The following is a 14,216-nucleotide window of genomic DNA, read 5'->3' as shown; positions in this document are numbered from 1 at the left end:
CACCAACTTCTCGATGACACAAAAATGTGCCACCGTAAAGTAAGGGGACTATTTGTATATGGTAAAATTGGTTTGCATTAAATGATTGCACGACATGTGGAACCGAAGGCAAACAGAAGATAGGTCAAGACCGAGGACAACAATTTCGATTGGTATTGGGTAGATCTCGAAAGGAACACAGTCAACGGAAACAAATGAATGTTTGTCACCAGATGACATTTAATGAGGAATATTCCTCGGTATTAAATAGCTAGCCGTTGCAGAGAATCTTGGCATTCATGAATTGCCGTTACATATTCATCATGGCCCCCACTATTGTCATAAAAGAGGGGCTCGATCCTAAGATCTTGTTTCCTAGCTATAGCTATAAATAGGGACTTCGACAACCATTGTAAGGGATACGAAATCTCTAGCAAAACTTATGTTGTACTTTGTTCTCAAGAAAATAATACAACTTTGCTTTCTGTCTCATATTACTCTTACTGTCCTCGGAAGCATTGCTCCCGGAACCAGGTTTGCTACTTCCTTTGATTTTAACGCTAAGTCTTATTATTAATTTAATTTATTTATCATTTTGGATCAAATCAATTCGTTTATCTATAAATCACATAACAAATTCAACTGTACCATTTTGGGGTAAACAATGACGTTATACTCTAGTGTATGACTTACTAACTACCCCATTGTTGCTTGGAAATAAATTGAAAAATTAGATCTATTTAATGGTTGAAAAGTTTGTTGGATCATAGTGGTCTAATGAGGTGCCACGTGTCAATTCCTCCATCACATAGCAAGATGAAGATGAGCTCTCTAAGTCTAATACAGGAAATTTTGCCATCCGAAGCAAATTTAGGACACGAAAAGGGAAACCGAAAGCGAAACAAAATTGAATAAAAGAAAAAGGTTGGAAAAATTTAAATTTTAAAATAAAAAAAAAAGAGAAAGGGATAATAAACTTGTGGAGAACTCCTGCTACAACAACCTTCATAGAATCCTCTTCACAAGCTTCACCTTCATCCTAGGGCTCAAATTCATTCTCCCAAAAACCATACAAACTATATTATCCACATTCGGAGATTAGTACTTGCTCCTAATTTATTCATTTCCAGTAGTTTTCTGCACATAATCAAAAGAAAAAAGAGTTAATTTTGCAATCCAATGGCTTCGTTGAACTTGTTTAATTTTACTCCAATAGCAACCGCCGAGAGAAGCAGAGTATACACCGCCTCCTTAGCAACCACCGAGCGAAGAAGAGTATACGCCGCCGCTACGGCGGCAAAGAGCTCAGGCGGAAGCAGTACGGAGAAGTCGCTGTTGGATTTTATCCTGGGGAGTTTACAGAAGGAAGATCAGCTATTGGAAGTAGATCCAATTTTGAAAAAAGTAGAGGACAAGAGTGTTGGCACCACTAGCCGCGGTAAGAACTCTGTTGCCGTTCCTTCCAAGAAGAATTCCAATGACGGCGGCTTCGGCGGATTTGGTGGCCTCTTTGCCAAAAAAGATTAATGACTCATCAATTAATTATTTCTCTGTAAGTCTGCTTATTTTTTCCTCTTGATTACAACAGTGTCGAGAAAATTGAGATTCGAAAAAACCACTGGAGTTCTGCTTTCTTGTATGAAGCTAATGTCTTTCTGTAATCTATTACTCCTATATAATTGAACATTTCATTTGAAAAGAGCTTTTCGTGCTGTGCAACATTGGTTATTTGGTGGTTGCATTAGTAGTAATATGCTATGTCCGCTAGCCGCTAGGCAGTGGTGTTCATGGTTTTGTTTTTGTCGGTTTTTTCCTAAAAAGAAACCAAGTAAGTCGATTTTTCAAATATTGGAACCAAATCAAACTAATTAAGTCGGTTTTTTATTGATTCGGTTTTTGTCGGTTTTTTTCCGATTTTTTGTTTTTTTTTTTATTATTTATCGTTTTGTTTTTCTTAAACACTATCAAACCCATATTCTGGCGAAGACTACATTTTCAACATAACACTATCAAATCAATTGCTCTTTGAGAAATCTATCATTTACTAAGATATATTGATATTAATTTAATCAAATAATGATGAATAATTTAAGTACTAAATTAAAAATCGATAATTTTTAACATGAAATAAATTCTTATACTTAACAAAAGAAAACTATCAATCAAACTAGAATGTAAATGCAAAAAATTAGATTATTATAATAGCAAAGAACTAGACTAAAAATGCAAATGACTAATTGTACCATAAAATTTTAGAATATATATATATATATATATATATATATATATATATATATATATGTGTGTGTGTGTGTGTAATGATAAATTTAAATAGCTATTATTATAGTCGATTTTTTTGGTTATTTTTTGATTAAAACCAAAACCAAATCAAATTTGATTGGTTTTTAAAATTCAAAATCAAAATCAAACCAAACCTAAATAGTATTGGTTTTTTCGATCGGTTTAATTCGGTTTTCGGGTTGGTTCGATTCTCCGGGTTTTCATGAACACCCCTATCACTAGGGAGTAATTAGGAGTTGTAGCTCCGCCCCTGCTAGCAGCTCGGTGTCCACACTATTAGATTACTCCAAAAAACAGTAGAAATAATGTGCATAATAAGGGTAAACTGATAACATGAAAAAAAGGATAAATAATTTGTTAGAATCGGTGGAACTAAATTGCTTGTGTCGCTGTATTACCTTAAATCATGCGAACAAAATGTTGAATTTAATATGACAATTAATATTGCCCTATGAACGCTACGTGAAAGTGATTAAAAATCGAAAAATCAACCTTCAAAGTGGAGTGTTTTTCAACTATTGATTATTACATAATCATATACAATATATTTATTTGTTCTAACTGTGTATTTTTTCTTGCTTCTAAATATGCCACGTATATTTTACCTCAACTTTTAATTTATTCTTTTAATTTATTTCCTCTTCTTGGGCCAATAATAGAGTTCCAAGTGTGAATTTTTCTTTTCATTTCTTATTTAGATGCAATAATTGCGTTATTTTCTTATTCTAGCAAAATCTACAAGAAAATTTTCTAGAGCTCTACTATTTTTGAATAAAAAAGTTTAGCAAAATAATGAAATTTTAGTTATACATTTTTCTTTACTTCATCTTTAGATGCAATGACAATTTATTTTATTTTATAATTCTTATTTAGTCTTTACGGGTTAAATATGCAAAAAAAATAAATGAACTCGTGTGAAACTCCATTATGCTTAAAAATAAACAATTAGGCATTAGCCTAAATAATGGAATTTCAAATATGGTTTTCTCAAAATTGGCACGAAAAAATAAGTTAAAAATTGATAAATTTGAAAATATAAAAATAATATATTTTATTATTAAAATACTTCACATGGACAAAAAAATATTCTTGTGACAGCAAATGTATCACATCTCCTCGGGTTAAGGTTGTCCAGGGGTGAAAGCTACCAAATAGCCGAATATAAAGAGGTAATTAGGACAAAAATAGATTAAATGTGCAGTGAATAAAAGTTGTCAAGTTCAAAAGGTCCCAAAGTATTATACCGTGTATTTTATGATTTTACCTTCGTTTATACAATACTAAAGTTTGTTAAAAAAAAGGTACAAAATCCCTTTTAAAGAAAGAAAGAAGAAAAATAACCTACATTTTAACAGTAAAAATATTTTAGAACTTTAAATTAAATTACTCAGATCTTTATATTAGTAATAAAAATTTTACAATATGATCCAAGATAATATATTACAAACACATGGCTAAAATCATATTCACCCTCATTAATATGAATAATAAAATTACTATGTGAAGTTAAAGGCCTTTTATTAAGGTTATCACACTTTATTGTGACGATTTATAGATAATTAGGTATCAATATGCTTCACGGCTAATTGAAATCAGATAATTCCTTTTTCGAAATAAAAGTGACTGGGGCTATAGCTTGAGGAAGCAAGAAGGAAGGATCTTCTTATCCTACACTATAAATAATAAGTACGAAAATTAAACTAAAAACTTTTTATATAAGTAATTAATAAGTTAAAAACTAGAAAAATAAATACTAAATATAATCGGTCATGGCAAGTTACAAAAAAAAACAAAATAAAAAAAAATCGAAGTGTGAGGAAATGTTACTGCGACCTAGTCCAGAAAAGCCCACCCCACCCTAAAATTTAGGGCACTATATACACAACCTTACTTTCGAAGGTCTTGCTTAGCAACTATATCACTGTAATTAGCATTTGAGAAAAGTACTTGCCTTCTTAATTTACAAATCTTAGGATACGCACTTTGTGTTATATTTAAGTTAAGTCAAAGTAAAAAGAAAAAAGTGTATATTTTTGAAAATCATGATTGTTGATCTTATTTAGTTAACTCAATAAAGGAAGAGACTTCCACATAAAAGTTCCCAAATTATCTCTATCAGTATACTAAATTTAAATTTGTTACAACATATATAAATAATCTTCTAAAAATTTATTATATGTGCTTGTATTTTTAATAATTTTTTCTTGTATTCTAAAAATGTTAAATAGCACATATTCGTTTGCAAGTTCAATACCTGAAATCGTGCGCGCACAAGTGTTCTAATACCAACATGGCAGTAATATAATGACTTGACCGGTCGTTTTGATCTCTAGCGCGTTGTTCGGTGGTTTGAGACCATGAGCAGCTTCACTTCAGGTAGTATGACTTGTACGCGTAGCCGGGATTGAATTTCGGGACGTTCGAAGTTGAATTGAAAAGAAAATTCTTATTTCGAAAGTTTTAAGTTGGAAAAATTGACTAAGATTGGATTTTAGAATAAACGACCTTGGAATCGGGATTTGAAGGTTCCAGCATGTTCGTATGATGATTTCGGACTTGGGCGTATGTTCGGATTGAGTTTTGGATGATCCGGGAGCATTTCGGCGCCTATTGTGGAGGTTAGCATTTTGGAAGAATTTCATAAATTTGGGTTGAAGTGCATTTCAATGTTATCGATGTCCGTTTAGAATTTCGAGTATGAAAATAGCTCTGTATGGTGATTCCGGTATTGGGAGCGCGTCCGGAAGTGGATTTGGAGGTTCGTATGTCATTTTGGAGTCGTTTGGCGAAAGTTAGAAATTTGAAGGTTTTTGAGAAGTTTGACCAGATGTGGACCTTTTGATATCGAAGTCGAAATCTGATTCCGGAAGTTAGAGTAGGTGTGTAATGTCAAATGTGACTTGTGTGCAAAATTTGAGGTCAATCGGGCGTGATTCGATAGGTTTCAGCATTGAATGAGAAATTTTAAAGTTCTAAAGTTCATAAAGCTTGAATTGGAGTACGATTCATGGTTTGAGCGTTATTTGTTGTGATTTGAGACCTCGAGCAGGTCCGCATTATGTTTTGGAACTGGTTGGTGTGATTAGATGGGGTTCCAGGGGCCTCGGGTGGATTCCGGGTGGTTAAGGGATCGAAAATAGAATTTGAGGAAGGGCTGAGGCATCTGGGCATCTGGTGTAATTGCACATGCGTGAAGAGGACCGCAGGTGCGAGAAAGGACTCGCATTAGCGGATTTTGCCGGGGGAGGCGTGGACCGCATATGCGTTCGAGTTTCGCAGAAGCGGGACCGCACCTGCGCGCGTGGAGCCGCAGAAGCGGATGGGGGCTGCAGATACAGAGTTGAGGGGTATGGTGGAAGACCGCAGAAGTGGTAGTTGGGCCGCACCTATGGAACCGCAGAAGCAGTCAAGTGACCGCAGGTGCGAAAGTCGGGGCTGGGTAGTGTCTTCTTTAAAACGAGCGTTTAGCTCTATCTCATTTCATTTCGCCCGTGGGAGCTGCTTTTCGAGCACATTGGAGTGCCATCTTCATCAATCATAATGGGGTAAGTGCTTTCTTCACAATTTTGAGTTAAATACATGAGTTTATATGGATTTGGACATGGAAATAATAGAAATTGGGGTTTTGGTGGAAAAACCTAGAATTTTATATATTTGGATTTTGACCACGAATTTTGGATATGGATTTAAGAATAAATTATATATTTGAGTTCGTGATGTCATGGGCAAAGTTTATCTTCGAAATTTTTTGAAATCCGGGCAAGTGGGCCTGAGGGTGATTTTATCGACTTTTCAAGCGGAGTTGGAAATTATTGTAGTTAGGATTATAAAGATTATTTGAGTATATATTAATGGGTTTGCATAATTATTGACTAGTTTTGGAGTGTTGAGCATCGGTTTTGTAAGCACGTGATTTTTGCCCAATATGATAATTACTCCCAAAAATTCAAAAATAAAATAATTTTCCTTGGTGTGGAATTTCTGTGATATTTTGTGATATTTTGAATAATTATTTGTATTTGTCTGTGCGTGTTTATTTGCTAAATTAATAAAAAATACAAAAATATGTCGCATTTTGCATGTAGGATTTAATTCTACAATTGTTAGTAATTAAATTTGTTTTACAAAAATTAAAAATTACAAAAATAGGCATTGTTTGCATTTTTAGCATTTAATGTCCAAATATACAATTTTATGCTTAATTATTACTTAATTGTGCGTTAATTGTTATTGGGAGTTAATTTGCAATTTTATAACTTAATTTAATTCTTAATAATAGTTTAAGTATTTTTATAAATTAGTTTTAGAGAAATAAAAGAAGAAAAGAGAGCGAAAATATAAAGAAAGTCGGAATTGGGCCTCTTCTTCGATTTCAAGCCACAGGCCCAAAAAATGGCCCAATCTTCCCTACGACCCAGTCCATTTCGAACTGGGTCGACCCAGTCCATAACCCAACACCCTATTATCTTACAAACAACACAAAACAAAAAGAAAAAAATGAAGAAAACCCTAAAAAAATGCTAACCCATTCGCCACCCCCCACTTTTGCTTCTTCTTCTCCAAGTTTCTCCAAAGGTCATCCATGGCTGCCCCCCCCCCCACAAACCCCAGCCTGCAACGTCGACCACCCTCCCCCACGAACACCCCCTCACCCCGTCACACTCACGCACACACGCACCAACAACTCCATAGCTGCCCTCCTCCATCAAGCTTCGTCATCGTCGAGTTTGAGCTCATCCATGGCTTCCCCTACTGTGTTCAGCTGCTTCTCCTTCTTGCTGCGTTCAGCTGCTACTTCTTCTTCGTGTTTTCGTCGTCATCCATGTCGCTGCTGCTTCTGTTTCAACCAAACGACCTCCGAATGCGACCGAACTGTTGCTGCTCGCGCAGCTGCGTTCAGCAACCTCACGTCCAAACACACCTATCGCCGTTGCTTCTTCGTCATTACTGTCCCTTCCAGCTCGAACTGGTTTCAGCTGGGTTGATGTTGTCGCGTCCAGCTCCCCGCACGTTCACTGTTTTGCTTCGTCTTCCTCATCTGCTGTCGCGACTGCATCTTCTCTTCGTCGCCGCGGCTGTCGCCGCTACTTCCTACGTCGTGCTGCTGCTGCTCGTCGCAGCAGGTGTTGGACGAACTGCTGCTGCTGCTCGTCGCGGCAGTAGCTGCGGACTGCTTCTACTTCTTCTTCGTCTTTGTCGTCTTTCGTTCGCGCTTTGGTCGAGGCTTGGACAGATTTGTTTACAATCGAAGTTCTTCGTTGATTCATCTCCGGTTAGTTGTTTTTGAGTTTTATTTTGTCCATATTTCGTTTTTATATTTCTCGAAGTTAAAATCGTTAAATATTTGATTCTTGTTTTGTTCGTTGTTCATCGTTGAAATAATTTTCTAGTTTGTTCATGTGTTTTGTTGATTTTAATTTTCAGATTCAAATGGTAAATTAATTAAGTTATTTTTCATGTTTATTTCATGTTTGTATTGTTGTTAGAATAAATATTTGTTAGTTTGATGTTTGTTAGATTCAAATTGAAATTTAATTGATTATTTCTTCAATTTGTTTCATGTGTTTATGTATTTTTAGAAATTGTTAATATTGTTAAGTTCAAGTTTAAGTTCATAATTGTTTCTAACAACAAATCTTGTTATTTGTCTAAAAAAAAGAATTTAGTTGTGTTGAAGGAAATATATTGATTTAATCGTTTGAATCCGTCACGCTTGTTGTTTAATATAGATTTAATTCATGTTCATACTTTGTTTGATTGTTCTTGAATCCGAAATTTGTATAGCTTGATTTCTTGTTTACCATTTGTGATTATTTCTTGAATTTGTCTCATAAAGTTTAATATAGGAATTGTTGGTTGTAATGTTGTTAGAATTGATTTTAAGTTCAATATGATTGAATTTAGAAATCTAAATATACTTGTTTGTTGTTGTTGAATCCGAAAATAGGATTGTTTGTTGCTAAAATATTGTTCAATCAAATTTTAGTTGTTCTTTGTTGTTCAATTTGTGTTCATGTGATTTGTTGTTGAAATGTTGAAGAAATCATGTTCATGTGATTTGTTGTTTAAACATTGTTAGAAATTGATCATATTGTCTATATTTTGGTTAAGTTTGATTAATTGATTGTTATAGCTGATGGGGTAGTTTGGTAATTTATAGTACTTTCGGGGGTAAAATAGTAATTTGCAATAGGGTCGGAGGGGTAGTTTAGGAATTGTACATTTTGTAATTGTTTATATGAAGCATGGGGGACAAAATGAAATGGGGTGGGTTGTGATATAGTTATTTAATATAAAGGGGGGACAAGACAAAATTTAGTGGGGGGAATCTTGTATTATTTTATGTTAGGCATGGGGGACAAAATATAATGGGGTGGTGTGATATGTTTATTTAATGTAATGGGGATGAGTGGGAAGATAATGGGTTGGGTAGAGAAAAAGTATTGATTTTAATTAATTGAAAGATTTATGGGATGGGTTATAAGAAGTCTTGAAATCAGAATAGACAGATAAGAGAGAATACCGAAGAGAAAGAGCGAATTTGAACAGAAAGAAAATAAGAGAGAGAAAAAAGGGCTGAACATTTAAGAGAGAGAAAATTCCGAAAAAATATTTAAACTTTCAAAAAAAAAACTAAAAAAAAATCTTTTGCTTTCTTTCATTGTTTGAAATCAGAATTAATTGTTTTTCATCAAAGCTTGAAGCTTTTGTTTTGAGTTTAATACTCCACCGGTTTGCAAACTCTGTTCCTGGGTTGTTACTGCTATTGGACTTTTGTTGCTGTGCTGTTTTGTTATTACTGCGTGGCTGACTTTCTTCTTCTTATATTGGCAATACCAAGGTACACAACTGTAATTTTGGCATTTTGTAAGCTGAAATGAAGAACGGAATGTTAAATTTTTAATTTAGTTTTAATTTTTTTGTATTGTATTTAGATTATTCATGTATTATTATTCTGTCAATCACTGTCATTTGGCAAAAATTGACTGAGTTCCTTATTCATAAGGTTTTTTTGTCAATGTAAGGTTTTTTGTCAACGTTAAGTTAATCGGAATCATGTAGTTAATTTCAGTTAAAACATGAATTAGTTTGCCATCAAGTATTAGGACATGATGTGAATTAAAACAAGGTTAGTTAAGGTTAAATTGTTTAATTTTTTGAAATATGGTTTAGTAACCAAGTTTTTTTTCCAATTTTCAGTATTTGTAAATAATTAATTTCAATAAGCTTAAGTCATACTAACAATATGAATTTTAATCTAACTATGAGATAATTAGTTTTTATTTTTATTTTTTGACAATTCCATGTTGTTTGTAATTATAATTTTAGTAATATTACTTTCCATTAATATTCGTTTTAAATTAGTAATTAATATGTTATTTTTAAGTATGTAGAGATTGACTTCATAATTATATACAAACTTAGTAATAATAAAGATGTAGTCATTAAAGGGTATTCATAAAAATAAGGGAGGATCTCGCTAAAAAATAAATAAATATAAATAATACAAAAAATTGCAGTCCTCCAATCTTATTTTTTTTTAATATAAGAAAATACCTAGATTCCGAGATGGGCGATTTAGTAAAATTCACAGTCCTACATAATAGTATCATAACGCGTAGTATTTTGGCGCATATTTAATAAGGTTATTTTCTTAAATACGGGTGTACATTTATGTAACCCAAATCACGATCTTGACGAAGTCAAAATGCGTCAAAAAATCACGTGTGCACTGGTTGTGGCGTGGTTCGAGATGCGTTTTCACGACGTTGCAATTTTGTATAAAATAAATAATGATAAAAGCGGTTTTAAAAGTTAAATTTGCATATAAGTTCTTAATTGTTTAAAAATCAGACAAATGAGCCAAATATGACAATTGAGCGACCGTGCTAAAACCACGGAATTCGGGAATGCCTAATACCTTCTCCCGGGTTAACAGAATTCCTTATCCGGATTTCTGGTTCGCGGACTGTAATACAGAGTCATTCTTTTCCTCGATTCGGGATTAAAATTGGTGACTTGGGACACCCTAAATCTCCCAAGTGGCGACTCTGAAATAAATAAATAAATCCCGTTTCGATTGTCCTTTAATTGGAAAGAACTCCCTGCACCCCTCGCGGGGGCGGAAAAAGGAGGTGTGACAGCTCTGGCGACTCTGCTGGGGAATTTTATTGGTAACCCAGAACCACTGGTTCGGGGTTAGAGATTCGAGCTTAGATAAATTGTTATATTTGGCTTTATCTGATTTTTACATGTTTGAGCCTAATGTGCTAAATGCTGCTTTTACCGCTTTGATATTATTTGACTGTATATATAAACTGTGCCGAACCCTTCTCTCTTCACCTCCGGGGATGTGCTTACGGGTTGAGACTCCCTATTCTGTTAGTGTTATACCCTGAAATAAGAAAGAGGTCGGACAAGTTACGAAGCCGGATGGCCTTTTGGTTCCCGGTAAGTTGCCCCCTCCTCGACTCGAGTTGTCCGCTCGGGTACACAGTCTAGTACACTGACCCAGGTTTTGAATATAGAATAACGTGACTTCATGCCGGATCCCTAGTAGGAACGCTTATTTGCATCACGTTGCATTTGACTTAGGGGACTCAACACAGGGGTTGGGTCCGTCTAGGACTAGCAACCTGAAATGAAAAGACCATTCTGATGCATCCTACTTGCTCTATACATATATTTGTTTCGAACTTGCATGTTGACCGGTTTCTGAATCTCGGGAAGGTTGGAAAATTGAAGAAAAAAAAAGGGAAAAAGAATATATCAGTTAGGGAGTTAATTGATTATTTTAGAAAAAAAAACCAATGACCAATTACTGGCGAAACTCTGCCGAAATTTTGAAAAAAAGAGGAAAATATTTTATTTTGTCTTACTAAAAAATAAGAAAAAAAAGAGTCTTTTATTTTTTTTGGAAAAATAGATTGTTTTATTGTTTGTTGAAAATGAAAAAAAATCGTTATTTTGTCTTTTTCAAAAATAGAAAAGGAAAATAGATTGTCTTGCCAGGAAAAAATAAAAATGGAAAAGAGTCATGTTTTAAAATAGTTCGGTTAATTTGCCCGAACTACGCGGGTTTGATTCTCACCGGATGTGAGATACGTAGGCAACCCTCATCGGGTCCAACCCCACCTTTTGCTAAAATAGCGCCAAAAAACAAATAAAAAAAAACAAAAAAAAACATGTCAAGATTTTTAATTTTGTCATAAATAAGTCGGGTGATGTCCAACCTCCCCTTTTGCTAATAATAGCAAAATATATATGTCAAATTTCTAAGAAGTCGGGTGACGCTGTTTTATGAAGACATAGCCGAATGTTCCCGAAGGGGACGCCGGAAGGCTGACTTTGCATAAACAGCCACATTTGGGTCATATTTAAGATTTGGTCCAGTTGACCCACACAGCCTTAAAAATCTTCGTCCCCGAGACGTTGAAAGGCCGTGTTTGCAATATTGAGTTTCCTAATTTGAAAAACGATAAAAAAAAGAGTCATAAATAAGTCAGGTGATGTTGTTATGTCATAAATAGCCAAATATTCCCAAACGGGGCACCGGAGGGCTGACTTTGCATAAACAACCACCTTTGGTCGTATTTTGATTTTTGACCCTCACAGCCTTAAAATTTTTGCCCCTGAGGCGCAGGAAGGCCGTGTCGCAATATCGGGTCTTTTATCTAAAAATATTAGAATTAAGAATTGAGTTCTTCATTTAAAATATAGGGTTAATTTTGAGTCGATAATATAGATAGTAGTTTTTGGAGTTAAATAAAAGTTTTCTTTTGCTTAAACGCTTTAATAAATGTGCAGGATGAGCACAACAATAAATGAGCCTTTTTCAATAATGACCAAAATCCCTTTTGAGCTGCAATTGTGGTGGAATGATTTGGGCAAAGAAGGGCAAGACGAAGTGAGAAAATATTTGAAAGACCTTCCGGATTTATTAGACATTCAGCCTCGGGGGGATATCATCAGGGCATTGGTCGCCCATTGGGATTCGGCACATAATGTGTTTCATTTTTCAGACTTTGAACTCACCCCAACAATAGAGGAAATAGCGGGGTACATTGGAAGTGACCAATCTCCATTGAGATTCAAATACTTGATTGCTCCTAGGGCCATTACCATACATCGATTCCTGGATTCCTTGAAAGTACCCCGGACAGTTCATCACTCAGATTTTGCAAAGGGTTTCTGTAGTTTCCGCTTCGTGTATGATAGATATGGCCATGTGGGCGGGTTCAATAATCCAGACTTTAAGCTTTGCAGCAGAAATAGCCGACAAAAATGGGAGGAACACATGCGAGTGGCATTTATGGTAGCTTTTTTGGGTCTCGTAATATTCCCAAGGAAAGATGGTAATATTGATTTGAAAGTAGCAGGCATCGTCAGTACTTTGCAAACCATGGGGAAAAGCACTTTAGCACCTATGATTGTGGCTGATATCTTCAGAGCTCTCACTGCGTGCAAAGCTGGGGGCAAATTTTTTGAGGGATGTAACTTATTGTTACAAATGTGGATGATTGAGCATTTGTGCCCGCGCTCTCAGTTATTGAGTTATGGCTCGGCTGAGAAAACTTGTATAGGGGAATTTTGTACGAGAATCAAAGGGGTTGGTCTACCTGAAGGAGTCACAGCTTGGGCATTATTATTTCGGAACCTCGAGGCTAGCCAGATACAGTGGGTGCTTGGATGGTTGTCTGTCGAGGAAGTCATATATATGCCAGCAGCCCGACCGCATTTTTTGTTAATGGGACTCAAAAGCATACAACCTTATGCACCGTATCGGGTTCTGAGGCAACTCGGTAGATATCAAGTAATACCGAGAGATGAAGATTTAAGTACCCAAGTGGTCGAAATTAGTCCTGACGGTCGATTCCCCGAGGAAGAGGTTCGTCAAATTTGGAGTGAGTGTCAATATCTGATGGCAAACACTTGTGTGTCTGATAGGGTCAGAGGGGAAATTGCTCCAGGGTATCACGAATGGTTCAGAGGTGACGTGGCATATGGAAGACCGGCTAAAAGACCTCATCTCGAAGATTTCGCCAAGTCGTCCCAAGAGCAGTGGGATTGGTTAGCAAAGGAAGAAAGCTATCGGGTTGAGATTGGTAAATTAAAGCAACAAGTCGAGAGTCTGAAATTCGAGAGCAGTGTACAGGTTGCCGAGGATCAAGGTGAAAAGAATAGACTAGCCAGAGAAAATGACGCTCTTAAAGCCCAAGTCCGACAGTTGAAGATAACCATCGATAAGCAACCGAGGAGCCGATCCGATGAACAATTGGTAAAAAGATTGGAAAGCGAAGTCAGAGAATGGCGGGATGAGCTAGGAAAAGCTGAAAATGTCATGGCAGAACTCAAAGCACAATGGGCGACAAGAACCGAAGAGCGTCGCCAATACTTGAATCAGTTGAAGAGGGACCATGAGAAAATTGTTGCCAATTTAAAGAGAAAAGTAGTTGCCCTTGAAGGTAGAGCGGTTAGGCAGGCTAGAGACTTCGAAACTGAGAGCGGACATTGTTACAACTTGTTAGCCCAAATGGAGGCAGAAGTGCAACAGCTGCAAGACCAGCACTTGCAAGACTCCCGAGCTTTAAAGACGTGCAGCGATCAGATAAGACGCTTGCTCATAGAAAAGAAGCAAACAAAAGACAGGATTAGAGCCATTGCTCATGCTATTGTCAGGAGATGCCGGGTTTGTGAAGACATGACCCGTACTACTTTTATCTCAGCAGTGATGATCTATGTGAAGCGAACCATGAATGAGTTAGAGCAGCTTGAAAGGGATTTGGATCCTAGACCCGCGGCGAGGCCGAACGACGCCCCGCGGATACCTAAGTTTGAAAGCACTAGAATATGCATAGTCCGTGTCTGTGAGTGTCTACCATTTTGAGTCAGTCTTTTGTACGTCCGTTATCTTTCTGGATTGAGTATGTTTGCAA

At 35.9% G+C, this 14,216-nt stretch overlaps 1 protein-coding gene across 1 annotated transcript; it reads left to right on the top strand.

Moving 5' to 3' along the window:
• Positions 1 to 1,158: 1,158 nt before the first annotated feature.
• On the top strand, positions 1,159 to 1,506 carry LOC104215578 (uncharacterized). Its single transcript, XM_009765422.2, has one exon. The coding sequence runs from the start codon at positions 1,159 to 1,161 to the stop codon at positions 1,504 to 1,506; it is 348 nt and encodes a 115-aa protein (XP_009763724.1).
• The last annotated feature ends 12,710 nt before the right edge of the window (positions 1,507 to 14,216 follow it).

Source organism: Nicotiana sylvestris, chromosome 6 (genome assembly GCF_000393655.2).
Source record: "Nicotiana sylvestris chromosome 6, ASM39365v2, whole genome shotgun sequence".
Taxonomy (NCBI): Eukaryota; Viridiplantae; Streptophyta; class Magnoliopsida; order Solanales; family Solanaceae; genus Nicotiana; species Nicotiana sylvestris.
Note: the sequence above shows the minus strand (reverse complement) of the source record. Positions and strands in the feature narration are given on the sequence as shown.

What these genes read in the sequence shown, in the direction of transcription:
- LOC104215578 (XM_009765422.2), top strand. Translation starts at nt 1,159, where the DNA reads ATGGCTTCGTTGAACTTGTTTAATTTTACTCCAATAGCAACCGCCGAG.